Raw genomic sequence first — 17,315 nt, 5'->3', positions numbered from 1 at the left:
TGGCCCATATGTTATTTGTAAATGTTTCTCAACTTCAAAACACATGAGGTTTTTCTAGCTATCTTTTTGTTAATTCATTTCAAATGATCACATTGTACTGAGAAACTGTACTTCCATGATAACCTTTTGAAATGTGGCCATTTAAGTGAAAATTTTGTAACTCTTCCATTTTGTTTGAAAAAAAAGGCAAGCAGGAGATAGCTATTACATATAGTCAAGTGTGATATTTAAAAATGTTTAACATTCAATAGTAATATAAATTAACACATGAATAAAAATTTTAAAACACTTTCAAAATAAACTAACCTACAGATTATGTACGCCAAGGGATAGTTCTAATTAAGTTGCTCGTCAACTTAGTTTCCATTGTTTATTAATTTTGGAAATAGTAGTCATAATCTTTTCTTTGACTCAGATGACCTTGTCTGCACCATGAACAGACATAGGTAATTGCATAAAGCGCCTCCAAGAATGTCCACATTAATTGGTAGTCAGTAAGTAACTTGGAGTCTTCGTAAGTAAAAAAATTATTCAACATCAATAATATTGTTCATGGAGCTAAATCCTCTTTTTAGCTTTTGCTGAAGTAAGTATAATTAAAATTTTTTAGCACTTATAATGCTTGTTAATTTTGCATATTAAATATGTATTCAATTATATTAATAATTAAGCCACAAAAATAATCTGTTGATTCATCACGTTTAATTATATCAGACCTAATCCTTCAGCCCAGATGAGAAGTCATGTAATACAGCAGTTAAGAGCATAAGCCAGGGTACAAATCCTTTGTGTTTAATGACCTTTCTGTTCTGTTTCCTCAACTAAATGTTCCTGGTACTGAGATTTATGTTGGTGGTAATTTTCATTAATAAAATGAGTGTTGGCACACCTGGGTGGCTCAGTCCGTTAAGCATCTGCCTTGGGTTCAGGTCATAATCCCAGGGTCCTGGGATCGAGTCCTCCATCAGGCTCCTTGCTCAGTGGGGAGCCTGCTTCTCCCTCTGCCTGTTGCTCCCCCTGCTTGTGCTCTCTCTGACAAATAAATAAATAAAAATCTTAAAAAATAAAATGAGTATTACTGTACCCATGATGGGCAGGTATTTAGTGGGTTTTAGCAAACTTATCCCACTAAATAATGGTGAAACTCAATAGGAATGATAAAATTAGGGATCTCCATCTCCATCCCAGGAGTGAGGACATCCATAAATCATCCCTCTAGGCCCCACTTATCTGCTGTGGATTCTATTGTCATGGGAGTGCACATTATGCCAAGAGATTAATATGTTTGGTGCCAGCAGTAGTGTTATTACTTTCATCTGACTGCCTGTTCATCTCTCTGGATCTCCCCAGAGGCTGCAGTTCTCACAAATGACTATATGAGAATGACCAGGAGTGTGCCTGTGAAAGGCAGGCAGCCCCACACTAAGGGAAACCAAATGGTCACTGGACATTTGCCTAAATTTTTGTGGTGGGGAGGGTGTCTAGCATGGATAGGGAACAATTAGCACTGATGCTGTAGCTGTCAAGTAAGATGTTTGTTAGCAGCTTGCAGTGCCAGCTCTTAACTCTGTAGTTGTTATATAACCTCTGGGAGGTTCCATGGAAGACACTCAACGTGCTTGGAGCAGTAACCACTATGGACATTTATCAGTATTTTAACAACTGGTACAGCTGAACTAATGTGTACTAGCTGAGTATCAGGCCTGAATGCAGTATACTGCCCTTCAGAGCAAGACTTTAAGTGATGTTGTTTTTATCTTGTTTTGTGTCTGCCTGATTGAGGCATACTGTAATGTATGTTAAAATCTTCCTCTATGATAAATTTGTCTGTTTTCTCCTTGAACTTATCAGCTTTTGATACATATATTTAAATCTAAAAAACTCATTCAAGTTCAAAACTGTTCTATCTTCCACGTGAATTAAACTTTTACCAGCATGAAGTAACCTATCTCTAAATATTTTTGCCTTAAAGCCTAGTTTGTACATTAATATAGCTCACCAGCTCTTGTTTAGAATGTGTTTGATATATTATTGTCTATCCTATTGAACATTTATTACTATTTTATTATAATTAGTAATATTTGAACTTATTTTCAGCCATTCTTTGTGCTTTTTATTTATTATACCTTTTCTACTTTTTTTCTTTCCCTTTCTTCTCTTGGAATATTTTTTTCTTGTTCCATTATTTTTTCCTCTAGTAGGGTGGAGATAATATATTCTTTCTCATCTTTTAGTCTTGCAAATTTTAATATGCAAACATTAAAACCTACAGTTAATATGTCAAATTCTACCTGAAGAAAACAAATTTAGAACATCCCTTCATAATTTATTATTTTCTTCAATTTTAGTTCCATCTTTGTTAATTGCAAAAGACAAAACCAAAATTAGATCTAGTTTCACATACATATTTCCCACTTTCTTTATTCTTTCTACCATCTCAGACCTTCCAGTTGAAACCTCTTCTCTCCGAATGTAGAATTCCATTATTGAAGGTCTGGTGGCAAACCCACTGGGCTTTGCTTGTGTATGTATTTATTTCATCTTCAATCTTGACAAAAATGAAGAACCCATCTTTGATGCGTGTAGACATCTAGACTGGCAGTTTTCTTCCCAGCGTACTGAAAATAATTACTTTCCTCTGATTTGCACTATTATTGATGACTAATTGGCTATCACTCTCATAATTACCCCTTTTAAGATCTTTTTTTCTCTAGCTTTTAAGATTTTAATATTTGTTGTTCTGGAGTCACTGTATGTCTAGAAAGGATTCTTGCTTGGGGTCTACTGGGCATCTTAAATCATGGTCTAGTGACTTTCTTCAGTTCTTCAAGTTCTCAGCTACTATCTCTTCAAAAAAAAATTTTTTTTGTGCCCCATTATCTACCTCATTTTCTTCAGGAGCTGACCAAATATATAGTATGCCTTTTCTCTCTATGCTCCATGTCACTAAACCTCCTTCATATTTTCAATCTCTGCATCTTTCTTGTCTCCATTCTAGATAACTTCATTTCTATTTTCTAATACACTACTTCTCTCTACAGCAGTGCCTAATGTGTTTTCATAAAGGACAGCCTGACAAAGTCCCACATATTCTTATCTATTAACATCAAATTTCATTTTTCAAAATGTTATCAGGAGGTAATACACTTATTTTGAGAAAGCTGTTACTGTAATATATTTTTGGAATTCTTTAGTAATGACCTCTACTCCATATATCCTTTTATTTCTTTTTTAGTGCCAAATTTTTTCTAGTCTGGTCTCTATTAAATTCATAATTTTTTAAAAAGATTTTATTTATTTATTTGACAGAGAGAGAGAGACAGCCAGTGAGAGAGGGAACACAAGCAGGGGGAGTGGGAGAGGAAGAAGCAGGCTCCCAGCGGAGCCTGATACGGGGCTCGATCCCAGAACGCTGGGATCACGCCCTGAGCCGAAGGCAGACACTTAATGACTGAGCCACCCAGGCGCCCCCAAATTCGTAATTTTAATTCTTACCTTCTGTGTCACCTCTCCTTCTCTGTACTGAGAAGTCCTTATAAATGACAGTGATAATGGTACCCAGTAAGCTGATTTAACCCATATAACTGAAGGATATAAGAAATTATCTCATTTAACACAGACGTCTTTTTCCTATAAAATTAAGTCCTATAAAAATCTGGAGCATATTATATGTAGTAAGAATAATAAAAAATTGTAACACTTAACTATTTTCACCTCTCACTTTGACATAGATGAAAAAGAACGGCAATGTGCAATGTTGGCAAAAGTATGGGGAGACAGGTACTTTCATATGTGTGTGATAGGAATGAGAATTAGTAAAATCCTCAAAGAGGGCAATTTAATAATAGGTATCCAAAATCTTCATAACCTTTCACTCATTCTAGAGAATTATCATGAGGACATAAATCTAAAAATTTTGTTTATAGAGGTTTTATTTAAACTAATGAAAAATGTTAAATAACGTAAAAATACACTAACATTTAGGTAATTCACAATATATTATATGAAAAAAAGCAGGCAACAAAATAATATGATTCCATGTTTACATTAAAATAAACATATGCAGGGGTGCCTGGCTGGGTCAGTTGGAAGAGCATGTGACTTGATCTCAGGATCATGAGTTTGAGCCCCACACTGGGTGTAGAGATTACTTAAAAAATAAATAAAAACCTTTAAAATATGAATAAATAAATAAATAAAATAAACATACACACAAAAAAAATTCCTTGGATAGCCATTCAATCTCTGGGATTATAAGTGATGTTTAGCTTCTTTTTGCTCATTTTTTGCCAAGGTTTTCTAGAATCAGTATATATCAATTGCAAATTAAACATTATTGAATTATTATTACTATTATTTACATTATTGAACTATTTTAAGTACCAGAGTACCTAACTACTTTTTACAAAAATGTTTGTAGGGGACAATATTGTCCGGATTCAAACAGAACTATCAGTAATATATTCCTCATTCTAATAGCACTGGCAATGGGAATTCCTTCTTCAAAACTCATTCTACCCCTCTCACCAAGTACCTAAAATCTCACTTCCGAAGAGTGGAAACAGCTATTTCTGAAAGCCTGACAGAATAAGTAGGAGGGTGGGAGGAGAGGAGTTGGGGTATGGAGAAGAAAGGAGCCGAATGTTTATGAGGAACAGATTCTTGGTATTTGGGGGAAGCTTTAGGAACAGGGCTTTGTTGGCTTTGTTGGAGAGAGGACTGGGGAGGGCAGGTTACATAAATAAACTTCAGTAGTTTCTCCTCTCTTACCTGCATTCAGGTGCACATTCATTGCTACAGGTTCCACGCAACTGCTATAAGTAGAAACCCCAAAGAGCCTAGCACCAAGTATAATTAGGAAGATGCATATGCATCAGTGAAATTGAATATGATGTATCTCCTCACCATGATTCCAGATTCTGCTACTTTCCTCCTTTCTCAGCATATTTTAGGCTTTTCTTTAGCAAAATATTTTGCTTTGTTAAGTCATCATTTTTCAGCTTCTCTAACATGACATAGTGGCCCTTCAACCATAGGTCCTTTGATATACCATTTCCTCCATCTGAAATACTTCTATCCCCTCCCCCACCCTATCTTGGTTAATTCATCTTCTCATTTTTTCTGTTCTTGGTTAAATGTCATTTCTTCAGGGAAACCTCAAACACCCTAGTGTACAACCGGTTCCTTCAAGCCTTTATCTCAATTTATAAATATACATTATGAAATATTTAGTATGGTTATTGATACCTAGTTGAACCAATTAAGTCCCAAGCTTAATAAGAGTGGTGCCTTTAGCTGGTTTTGCACCCCACTGCAACCTCCGCATCTGTAACATAGGAAGTGCTTAACAAATACCTGCGGAACGAGGGAATGAATAAACAAGTAAGCAAATGACCAGAATCCAAGGGCCTTGATCAGGTAAGAGTTATATTATATAACTATGTCTTCTCAGGGTAGAACTGTGTGTACATTTTTTCCCTTGTTGTTGAACTTGTTCGTGTACTCACCAAAGCTTTAAAAATACATATTTTGAAAATTCCCCATAAAGCAAAATAAACCGAGACCAAACATGAAATATTTACTCTGTCAGGAAAAAGGCTGGACACCCCTGACAGAAGCACGTAGTCTAGCCTGGGGAGTTCACAAATGCCCCACATCATAAGACACCTCTGTGCCGTGTCTTAGTGCCCTTCAGGAGCAACGGAACGCACACCTGTCGACCCTCAAGGCAAGTCAGGCGCAGAATACATGGAGCCTGCAGGCTCCCTACCCTTGCCAGAAGCTTCGGTGAGAAAACCCGAGCCTGCGATGACAAGGAAAGAATGAGTCCTTGCTCAAAATGTATTTGCTGGGCACGTACCGCGTACCAGAGAGCCCCAGCTCCGGCCTGGCTCCGGCAGCCGTGCCGGGCGGCGGGCCCGAGGCACTGCTGCTTCACAGAGCTCCGCGTCCCGGGTGCGAGCTCCGCGTCCCGGGTGCACAAATGGGCCCCGGGCCCGCCTACCTCCAAGGGCCGGGCCGGGAGCTCCAACAGCCACAGAGCGCTGCAGAAAGTGCCGGGGTGCCGGCAGCCCCCAGCCCGGGCCGCCGCCCACGGGCAGCAGAGGCAGGCGGAGGCGGGCACCCGCCCTCCGAGGGGCCGCGCTTACCCGTCGGGCGAGTACTCGAGGTTGAAGACCGCGCCGTGGGTGCGGGTGCTGAGGTACACCGAGTCCGCGGGATGGATGGAACCATAGAGGTTAGTCATGGTGCGGAAATTGTCCCGCGCCGGGTCCACGAACAGCCCGCGGCCCAGGCTGCGCTCTCTCAGCCACCCGAACAGCCGGGCGCCGGGGCCGCCCAGGCCGGCGCCGAGGCCGTGGCGGCCCCGGCTCCCGGCCCTGCAGTCTGGCCCGGGTCGCCGGCGCGGCGGGGAGGGCGGTGACGGCTCTCCCTGGGCGGAAGAGGCCGAGGAGTCCAAAGCTCCGGGCGGCCCGAGCTCCCCGGCGCGCGCGGCCAGGGGCAGCGAGGGGGCGCCGGGGCGGCGAGGGCTCCGGGAGGGCGACGGGGGAGGGGCTGCGTCAGCCCGGGGCTGCGGCGGCGCGGGCGGGGAGGGGAGCGGCCCGGCGGCTGTCGCCTGCCCCGCACGGGGTGCCGGCTCTTCAGCCCCAGTTCCGGCCGTCCCATCCCCTTCGGGACTACCGGGCCCGAAGGTAAACATGACCAACGCACCCGCCCCCCACGCCCGGCCGCAGCCCCGCCGGCCTTCACCTCAGCGCTCCCGCTCCAGCCGCCACTTCCGGCGTGCGACCGCCTAACCCCGCCGGCTGGGAAACACGCGCCGCCCTTGGCCACCATCCGCTGGGGACCGCGAAAGCGGGGACACCGCCCACGGCGGGTGCTTTATCCCGGAGGGACCGTGGTCCGCAACGTTGTCAATTGTGTTTGAGCGCAAGTGAGAATACCCAAGGCCCGGGCAGCATGGGGCAGTGGTAGCATCAGGGCACCCCTGCGACAGTCGGTAGTTGTTAGTCCTCGTGACTGTGTGCCTGGGGCTGAGTGGGCCTGAATAAAGGGGTGGACTATGATTATGTACTGTTATCCCCAATTTAGGCTAAGATCAAAGGGGAAGAAATTACCGTATTATACGCAGGTCCCACGTAGTAAGTGGCACGGGGTACTGCCTACTCCAGACTGGGAGTCTAAGGACTCAGGTTCACTATTATGCTAAAAGCCAAGGCCTGGGGCAACTGGGTGGTTCAATCAGTTAGGTGTGGGACTCTTGATTTCAGCTGAAGTCAATTTCAGGGTGGTGAGATAGAGCCCCTCCCTGGGCCCTGGGCTCAGCAGGGAGTCGGTTTTAGATTCTCTCTCTGCCCCTACTCGGCCCTACCCCCGCCCCAGGCTCGCGAGCGCGCGCTCTCTCTCTCTCTCAAATAAGTAAAAAATCTTTAAATAAATAAATAAATAAATAAAGGGCAAAAATAAAGCCCAGGTCTATTGGTGCCCCCTGAATATCTGCCCAACAGGTCAAGATTTCATCAAGGTTAAAGTTGTCTTCTCCTCAGGAAGGAGCATATATCCAGCAGGAGTCAGCGAGTGGAGCTGGAGACCTTACAAGCACCAGAGCCCAAGGTCAAATCCTGCTTATATGTGCCAGGCAAGGCACAGAGGGCATGACAGATGCAAGGCCTTCACCATTGCTGTTAAAGATCAATATATAGAACTCGTTTGTAAAAAACACTCAACAGGAACTGGGGTGGTTCTTGGGAAGCGAAAGAGTCTTCAATAAAGGAAAGCTTGAGGTATAATGAAAGGTAGATACAAGAACTGACAACTCTTCTAGGCCTTGATCAAGAGCTATGTTGTAGAAAGTCACATTTGATAACTGAGGATAAACCTGGAGGGTCTTTGCAGCAGGAGCTATCCTGTGAGGACATATCTGAAGGATCTCTATAGTAAGGGAATGAGATTCAGAGGACTGAACATTCAGTAGGTCCTCACACCAGGAAAGTTAGTAGTTCAGCTCTCTTGTCCATGAGCTGATTGAAAATAGGGCAAGAAGCAAGCATCCTGAGTTCAGAGATAAGGCAGCCATTCCTCTGGAGATATTCTCCATGCTGCTCCCACAAAGCAGAAGGGGTACAGGTCTAATTTGTAATTAAACAATGTCCCTTAAAGACCCCCAACTTCTGGCTGCAACAAATACTTAATAGAGGCCCTCTGCTTGACCCCTAAGTTATAGCCAATGGCTAAAATTTTACGGTCTATAAAACACTGACCATTCACCAATATTACTAATTTTTAATAGGTAAAATAAAACAATTTTAAAAGGTTACATATTCCAAGGTATTTAAGATATATAATTTCAACAGATAAACACAGGCTCTGCAATGAAAGTTTGTGCTGCCTCAAGATAATCAGACTTCACAGTTCAGGCAATTCAAAATTAACACAGTATAGTCCCCAAACTGATTAAGAAATGTTCACTAACAATTTAAAGAATCTAGAGAAGCCAAATGGGAAGAAAAATATTTTGTAGGTTTGCATGTACCTCTCTGTTAGATAATGAGAATGATTCTTGAGAAAATAACCAAAAAAGGCAGTAGCAGCTGTAACACAGAAAAAGACATTCAGTAATGCCAAGGGTTTTTTGCTTTCTTATGCTTTTATTTAAAACGTAAGTCCTCACTTATCAAATATTTTTTGCTAAACGCTAAAATAATAAATTGCATAAGGACTAAAATTCTATTGAGATGATCATGATTTTACAACCCATCAGTAAAATAAATAAATAAATAAACAAACAAACAAATAAATAAATAAATAAAATAATCTACTGGAAGTTCACTGAGAAGGCACTAAAGGTAGATTAACTGTGACTGCTCCTATTTACCCACTGCCTTTGAGTCTTTAAATAAAACCATGTCACGTTAACAAGGAACTGACTGCAAATCACAGTCTATATAGACCAATTTCTATGTAACACTATTATTGTGTGCTAAAAAATTTTCAATTTCAACAGCTCAACTTCACAGATATCAGTTCATCAGAAAAGCATCCTCTGAACTTCTTTGCCCTGATGTTCCTTTTAGATCACAACACAAGGAAACAATTGGCAAACATTTCCCCTAGGCCCAGGTATCACATGTCCCTGGATCCCCCCCACACACTTTAGGATCTATCTCATTGAGGAGACAGGGAGCAAATTCATTTACTTTCTTCCCTATCCAATGACTAGATGTTCTTAAAAAATTACTTCCCAAGTAATGCAGTGTGCCTGAAATATAAGCAATGACCTTTCTGTTTAGGCTTTTATACTTTGGGAGCAGCAGCAGATTGACTCCTGATGTCTTTGACGTCATTGGTTTTGCCCATCAAACAGAAATCTTTGTTGGGAACCAGACTGACAAAATGAGCAAGGCAGTTGGACGTGGCAAAAAAAAGCTGAAATGACAGCGATATTCCAAGCATCTTCTTGATTGAAGTCATGCATCTCTAGCTTTTTGAAATAGTCATCTGTTACATCATGAGCTCGGGAAATAGCAAGCGCAAACTCCAGCATTGCCTTTTCCCAAGCAGGAAGATTAGACTTTCTCCAGTTCACACAGACCTGCAAGAAAACAGTCTAAAGCAGTATCTCTGTTCATCACGATATAGCTGATAAAACAAAAGGTTTAGCAAAATGAAAAAAACCCAAGGTTAGAATAAAGGGGCAAAATCAGGACAAAATAAACTTTCCAATGGACTATAAACCTGAAACTCTGGCTGAGCCCCACTTCTGCCAAGGAGTCTTCTTTGCTCACTCAACTACAAGCACGTCTTGCTCTTCTAAATACTTATGGCACCAAAAATCTCAGAACCAAGAACTAAGGGACTCTAAGTACATAAGGACCCCAAATCCAAACTTCTTCTTCTGAGTAAAGAGAAGCTCAGATAATTATCCCTTTGTCCCCAATTAATCCCAAATGAGACACAATATTTGCAAAATTAATAGCTGACACTTAGCAATTACTCTGGGCTAAGAATGTGCTCAATGCTTCATATTATCTTATTTCTTATAAAAATCGTAGGAAGTAGTATTTTTATTATTGCCCCCATTTTATTGGCAAAGAAACCAAAGCTCAGAGAGGTCAAGCGACTTCCCCAAGGCCATACATTTGGAAAGTGGCAGAGCTGGGATGTGAATCCAAGTGTATCTGCTTCCAAAGACTATACTTACAATCATTACCCTTGCTCAAGCAAAATACTGAAAACTACTAAACACCTAAAAATAGAACAGTTCAGGAAGCCATGGTGTGACAGCATACACTATGGCCACCAGGGAAGCAATGCCTAGAGAATGATCTTGGATGAACAAAGATCTGGCAACTAGCAGGAGGCTCTCAGCACAGCAAAGGTGAGAGGAGGTACCTGTCCTGAAGGGTGGCAAAAGGGGCCCTTCAGGAACAGTTTGCACGGTCTCCACTCAGGTGGCATCAGGAGAGTAAGTTGGGGGGTAGGAAGACCGATGACCCTCAACCTCAGGAATAAATGCAGAGAACGGATGTTTCTGTTCCCCAGCCCAGATCGGAGATTTCACTGTAGGGATCAGCAGGACTTTGTAAGGTTGGTGACAAATCCGTGTTTGCTGTGTCTTTACCCTTAATCCATTTCTCTGGGAAGAATTACCATGACCTCTGACACCCAAAGGGCCTGACTTTGGATGAAGGAGATAGTAGGCTGATGGCTGGGGGACTGAGACCCATTTCACAACCAGTCTTGGTGGGAAAGAGAAGACGGAGGCAGTTCTAGAAATGAGCAGACAGGTGTAGGCTTGGGGCCAGAAGGAAGAAATAAAAGAAATAAAATAAAAAGAAAAGAAAACCTAAGAAACTGGTTTGGGCCGATTATGAATAATTAGTAGCTAAAGTCACACTGGCAAATGCAAGTAATATAATGTAGCAGAAAAGAGTGCAAGCTTTGAAAATGGGACTGAACCTCAAGGATAAAATGGTTATTAATAAGGCTCAACTTAGAGGGAAAGCTGTATGCATTTGAGAGAATATATGCCATGTACCCAGGATCAGGTGTGGCACAAAGCTGCTGTTCAGCTAACCCCTAGTCCCAAACATCTTGTACACACAGAAGCATGTGGGCATAGTGATGGGAATGGGAGGGAACTCAAGCAATGGGAAGAGCTGTAGAGGGAGAGGGAGGTGTTCCCTGCACCATGTAGCGGCTTGGACCTTTCCCTTTCCTTAGGTATGAAGAAAACCTGAAATTGGCACAGGGGAGGTGGGCACCAACCTGGTCAGAAAGCACTGGGTTCTTCGAGTAGACCCTGTACTGGGCACTGTGGACAACCATGCTGTATGGGCACCTGTTGGCCAGGCTGGTCACCACAATGGTGAGTTCCTTGGCAGCTCTGCGGAGCTGGCCTACGGAGGAAGAAGAGAGGAGACCTGTCCATAAGCCTTGGATAGCAGCTCAGAAGAACCTCAGAAGACAAGTTCAGCCATACGTTAGCAACAGAGGTGCCTACCTTCTCACCTATCCCTTCATTATGCATTCATTCCCAGTCTCTTGCTACCAACTACCCTATTTTATTTTCTTCATAATACTTAACACTTCTGAAGTTAACCTATTCTTTTATTGTTTAGTTGTTCGTTCTTTTCTCCTCTCTAAAATGTCTCCTCTCTAGAAATTTCTCCTCTCTAGAAATTTTTCTGACTTGTTCAGCATCATATCCCCAGAGGAGTGCCTGACATACAGTGGTCGCTCAGAAAATAGGTATTGAATATATTACTAAAGTTAAAGTTCCAGAAACATTTTCGGAGGCCCATCAGGTACTAGACTAACACTTTCAAAAGAGGAGGGAAAAGAGACTTCCTAACCTCAGAGGACATACTACACAGCGTTGGGAGAGGCAGGAGAGGAAGGATTTCATTTTGGAACCTGGTACCATTCTGAGAACTTTACATATGTAATCTTATTTCAACCTTGTACCAGCACTGCAGAGTGGGTGTTAATACCATTTTATGGGGCTCCTGGGTGGCTCAGTCGGTTAAGCTCTGCCTTCAGCTCAGGTCACGATCCCAGGGTTCTAGGACTGAGTCCCATATCAGGCTCCCTGCTCAGTGGGGGAGCCTGCTTCTCCCTCTCCCCTCGCCCCCTCCCCCTGCTCCTTCTCTCTGTCTTTCAAATAAATAAATACATAAATAAATAAAATCTTTTTAAAAAAAATACCATTTTACTAGTGAGGAATCCAAGGCTTTGAGACATCTAAGTACTTTGTTCACATGCATCACCTATGGCACAACTCAGATGTGAACACGAGATCTGTCTCTTCCCACCAGGACAGAGAAGCTGTGGAAGCTGTGGAAAGGTAAGGCAGACAGCACTCTGGATGCCACTGGAAAAGGATAAAGGATGCTGTGGGAGGTCACGGGAGGAAGAGTCCGTTTTAAGTTAAGGCAGGTGAGATGGACTTTGAAGGAAAAATCAGATTCACAAAGCATGGACAGGAGAAAAGGCATCTCAGGGGCATAGCAGAGGGTGAACAACAAAGGTAAAGAGTGCGTAAATCATGAGACCTGAATGCTTCAGAGTAAAATTTGATTCACTTTGATTCCAACGCACACACAGGGGCTGAGGGAAATGAGGCTGGGAAGACAGGCTGGTCTCAGGCCACAAGAGAGTCGCTGTGACACACTGTCTCCCAGTACCTCCTATCTCCTTTTCAGTACCAGAATCCCTTCATTTTAGCCAGGCACGTGGCCACACAGCTTCCCTTACGGCTAAGTGTGATGAAATTCTGGCCAGTGGGATGCAGACAGAAGTGATGTGTGTGACTTCCATGTCATGACCCTAAGGGAAAGGAATGTGTACCCACAAATGCCCCTTCCTTCTCTTTCTGCTGGGAGCAGTGGCGAGTTAGCATGAGCACGTCGGCAAGGGCAATCCCAGACAGTAAGCAACACTAAACTGGCCCTTAGCAGCTCACATGGGGACTATTAGGTGAGAAAGAGAAAAAATATATATCTCGTTTAAACCAATTGTATCTTTGGGTCTGGAAAACAGCAACCTAACGTGAATACTAAGTAAGAAACCTATGATTGCCAGGCTGAAGTCCCTGAACTTTATTCAGGGGGTTATATGGAGCCAGAGGGCTGTTAAGCCCAAAGTAAGAAAGATGAGCGACGGTCATTACCTAATTTATTTCGGTTCAGTATCTATAATTATATAATTAAATTCAGAATCTAGAGGATGTCTCAGCAAACTACTCTTTCTTAACGTCTCCCTAGCTCCACAGTCTCGAACTATGTGGGAAGGAACTCTAGCAAGCAGGCATCTGGAGCCCATCCAAGAATGATTTAGCATTGTTTTTCTATTTACCTGTTTCCTTGTGTAGATGGCATTGTAATAAGCAAAGAAGGCTCTGAATTCCAATGGCCAGTGAGACAACACTTTAAATACATTTGGTAAAAATCCTGTCTGCAGAGCAGAAGAAACACCAGGGAAATGTAAAATGAAAATTAAAAGCGGAATAGGTAATCATTAGCTGGTAGTCACTATACTGTCAGCTGAATGCCAGATACAATCATAGGAAGGCCACACCCTTGGTGTCGAAGTACAACCCACACATACCTTCTTCACCTTTTAGGGTATTTACAACTAACTTACAGTGTTACTTCTAAAGGTATGTGTAATTTTTTGGAGAAGTCATTTTATGAAATTCAGACAGTGAATGTTATAACTAAATCAAAAGACACTTCTTAGAATTAAGGTTTTACTGATTTCCTACCTTTACACAGACGGCCTGGTGGTACTCATTTCCTTCTTCTTCTTTTTTTAAAGTAGGCTCCACACCCAGCATGGAGCCCAACGTGGGGCTTGAACTCATGACCCTAAGATCAAGACCTGAGTTAAGATTAAGAGTCGGACACTTAACCGACTAAGCCACCCAGGCACCTGATGCTCATTTATTTCTAAGAATTAAATTAAGAAGAAGCCTTGATATTAGTAAAGTACTTTGTAAAGTTCTTTCATACATCCTTCTCCACAACTCTGTAAGGTAGTTAAGGCAGATATCACTATCCCCAGTTTACAAATAACGAAAGTAAGGCCCAGAGAGGCTGAATGACTAGAACAAGACCATACCAAAAGTAAGAGGACTTTGGGTTTTCAGTATATTTCCTAATGGGATGTTATGGCAGACAACTAGTGGCTGCTATCCAGCAGCCATTTCTCCCCTCCTCCCATGACAAAAGCACCTAGGTATTGTTCAGATATCAGATTGCCACCTGTTTCAGGGAAGGTTAAGTCCTTCTCCAACCCTAGTGGGTGAATCCTGATTGGTCTAAACCAATTATGGTTATTCTATTCCAATTCTTAGTGATTGGTCTAGGAATGGTCATGTGACACCATCCTGCCCAATAAGAAAGGAGGGGAAATCAGCTAGGGGCTTTCTTCTCCAGAAAGAATACGAGGAAGAGGTGCACTCTCCTAACCCCTTCCTAGAGTTGTGGAAGGATGTGATGTTTACTGATGCTATAGCCATCTAGTGACCAGGAGGGGACAAGTGTGAGCCCAGAGTCATCACACCAAGAAAGACAGAACCAAAAGATGCTAAGAACCTCATCCTGTTGTATCACTTAGCCACTGGATTAAACAACCCAGGAATCACCCTGTCTCTGGATCTGTTATATGGGACACTGAACTGTCCTTACAGTTACATGAACTGGATTGGGTTTTCTGTTACCTGTAGTTGAAAGCACTCTGATAACAGATGCTAACAATTTATTACTGGGCCAGAAGACATAAAGAACCATGTCTATCAGCCAAGAGCAGGGATTAGGGAAGTGGTGGGGAAGTGGAGAGGTATGGACAGGTGAAAATGGCACTGAGGGAGAGGCTGAGGGCTCCAAACCTTTCCCACCAGAGCAGTTGGATTTTTATCTTTTTTATATAATGGATTTCCATTCAAGATTTTGTTTGGAAAAAAATCGTCTTAAGTTTACCACCAAGTTTGAAAAACAAAAGCTTATAGCAAATGTCTATGCTCAAAGAAGGGTCTTATAATTTGGCAGCCTAGAGCACCAGCTTTAGAAAGTACCCAAGGAAATAATTCAGGGATGTTCAAAAAGATAAATGTACAGATATCTGTTACAAGTTCTAAATGTCTGAGATTGAGAGAGTGTTGAAATGAATTAAAATATCTCTATTATACAATACTATATTACGCAGTCACTAATTACATTGATGCTTTAACCTGGAAAATGTCCATGATAACACAATTTCATTAAAAAAAAGTTACATGGGGGCGCCTGGGTGGCACAGCGGTTAAGCGTCTGCCTTCGGCTCAGGGCGTGATCCCGGCGTTCTGGGATCAAGCCCCACATCAGGCTCCTCCGCTATGAGCCTGCTTCTTCCTCTCCCACTCCCCCTGCTTGTGTTCCCTCTCTCGCTGGCTGTCTCTATCTCTGTCAAATAAATAAATAAAATCTTTAAAAAAAAAAAAGTTACACATATAGGGGTGCCTGGCTGACTCAGTCGTAAGAGTATGTGACTCTTGATCTGGGGGTTGTGAGTTCGAGGCCCACACTGGGTGTAGAGATTACTTAAGTAAATCAACTTAAAAAAATGTTACATGTATATGTATACAAGAAAATAAGGAAGAAAACACATCAAAATGCTTATACTGCCTGACCTAGGTGGAATCAGATAATTATTATTTTTGAATTTTCTGCTCACTTAATTTTTCTTATTTTCCAACACGTAATTATAGGAAGAAGCAAGGTACCTCTCACACTTGTTTAAGCAGCTAGCATGTATCTCAGTGGTTCTATCTCCACACCATATTATAGTGCTAAAGGAAACTAGAAACAAACCTCACAAGTGTGCAGAAGGCTGAGTGACAGGGAAGGGTCCCAGAACATAAGAGCCTGTCCCTAAGAGGAAAAAAGCATGTCCTTCTGACTGGGATACAACGAGACCCCAAAGGAAGGGTCTGTTCACAGGAAATCTTGGGCAGACTAGGGCAACCAGTTCCAGGGATTCCACTGCAGCCGACACGGCCTGCATGGACTGACCCCCTGCATAAGGGGACGATCTCACCTTCTTTTCTACCTCCTCTGTGAGCTCTACAATGTCAAAAGGCAGGTCCTTCTCGTAGGGAATGGGGTAACGGCTGATGGGTTTGGACTTCTCTTCCTGCTGAATCTCATAAAGGCGCAAGTTCAGGGTCACCAAGGCAACTTTTCCCAAAAGCTATTTGTCACAAAGTGAAGATGAGACTGAAAGGAAAGAGAGAGAGGTTTGGGGGGCTCCTGAAGGACTGGCTTGGGTGGCTAGTCTGTACACCTGGGCCTAAAGGAAAGAGATGGCAAATAGGTTTCACCTCCTGGCACAATTCCCGCTGATTACAAACTCCCTGGCTTGAGCAATCATGAAAAGGATTCTGGGCTCAATAAGAAACAATACTGTAATCAGCTGGTAGTGTCTGACGTAGGTAGGCAACATGAGGGCATGGTGGCCCAGGTAACATTATTTGCTATAATAGGTCAGATAAATGTTTGAGCCTGGATTGAAGTTCAGAACTGTCTGATTCCAAAGTCTGTGTTCTTCCTACTTTGTAGTCCTGTCTCTTGGGAAAAAAAAAACTAACTAAAAAATATCAAAAACTAACAATATTCTAAATGAAGAATGGGAAACAAACACATAAATTTGAATGGGGAGCCCCTTCGTGCCTTTTACCACACAGAGTTCTAAGAGGGGTACTTTTCTGAAAGCTCAGTGCGGTCAGGTTACCTATGAAAGATAGTGTAATCAGACAGCCTGGGTCCAACCCCGACTTAGCAAATGTGTGAGAAGAGGCAGGTCCCCCAGCTTCATCTATAAAGTATAGATAATAAGAATATCAAATTCACAGAGTTGTTATAAGGATTTAATGAGTTAATACATATAAAGCTCTTAAAATAGAGCCTTGCTCTTAGTATATACTATATATTAAATGAGATGTTACAGGTTTAAAATAAGGGTGCGATTCAAGGATATTGGGGTACACTTGCAAATCTATCAATTGACATTTGCTTACATATTCAATACTAGACCCACAGAGAATTTTGGACAACTCCCCTCACACCTTTTAGGAACCCTGGATGGGTCCTGTCTACTGTAGCAGCCCACATGCCTGACCTTCACATCTGACACCTCACCGCTGTACATCGTGCTGAAGAGAAAGGTAAAGGCTTTTGTATCTTTTTAATTTCAGCTTCCCCCACCCATTAACTAGGATTGGGCCACTGATCCATGAGGCTCCCAGGCCAAAAAGCTCTATCCACACATAGATTCAT

At 42.4% G+C, this 17,315-nt stretch overlaps 1 protein-coding gene and 1 long non-coding RNA gene across 2 annotated transcripts in view; both read right to left on the bottom strand.

Annotated features, from left to right (window-relative positions):
* Positions 1-6,776, bottom strand: part of DCAF10 (DDB1 and CUL4 associated factor 10) — a 44,085-nt gene extending 37,309 nt beyond the window's left edge. The window contains exon 1 of the mRNA XM_026506206.4: positions 6,150-6,776. Coding sequence (XP_026361991.1) covers positions 6,150-6,700 — 551 coding nt within the window. The 5' untranslated portion in view covers positions 6,701-6,776. The remainder of the gene's footprint in view (positions 1-6,149) is intronic.
* A 1,843-nt stretch (positions 6,777-8,619) lies between these two features.
* On the bottom strand, positions 8,620-16,592 carry LOC130544035 (uncharacterized). Its single transcript, XR_008959915.1, has 2 exons — positions 16,078-16,592; positions 8,620-11,399 (listed from the first exon to the last, which is right to left on the bottom strand). It is a non-coding gene; the product is annotated as an uncharacterized LOC130544035 (long non-coding RNA).
* Between the last annotated feature and the right edge of the window lie 723 nt (positions 16,593-17,315).

The sequence above is a fragment of the Ursus arctos genome, unplaced genomic scaffold (assembly GCF_023065955.2).
Source record: "Ursus arctos isolate Adak ecotype North America unplaced genomic scaffold, UrsArc2.0 scaffold_18, whole genome shotgun sequence".
Lineage (NCBI taxonomy): Eukaryota > Metazoa > Chordata > Mammalia > Carnivora > Ursidae > Ursus > Ursus arctos.
The sequence above is the reverse complement of the archived record's forward strand: the minus strand, read 5'-3'. Positions and strand labels throughout refer to the sequence as shown.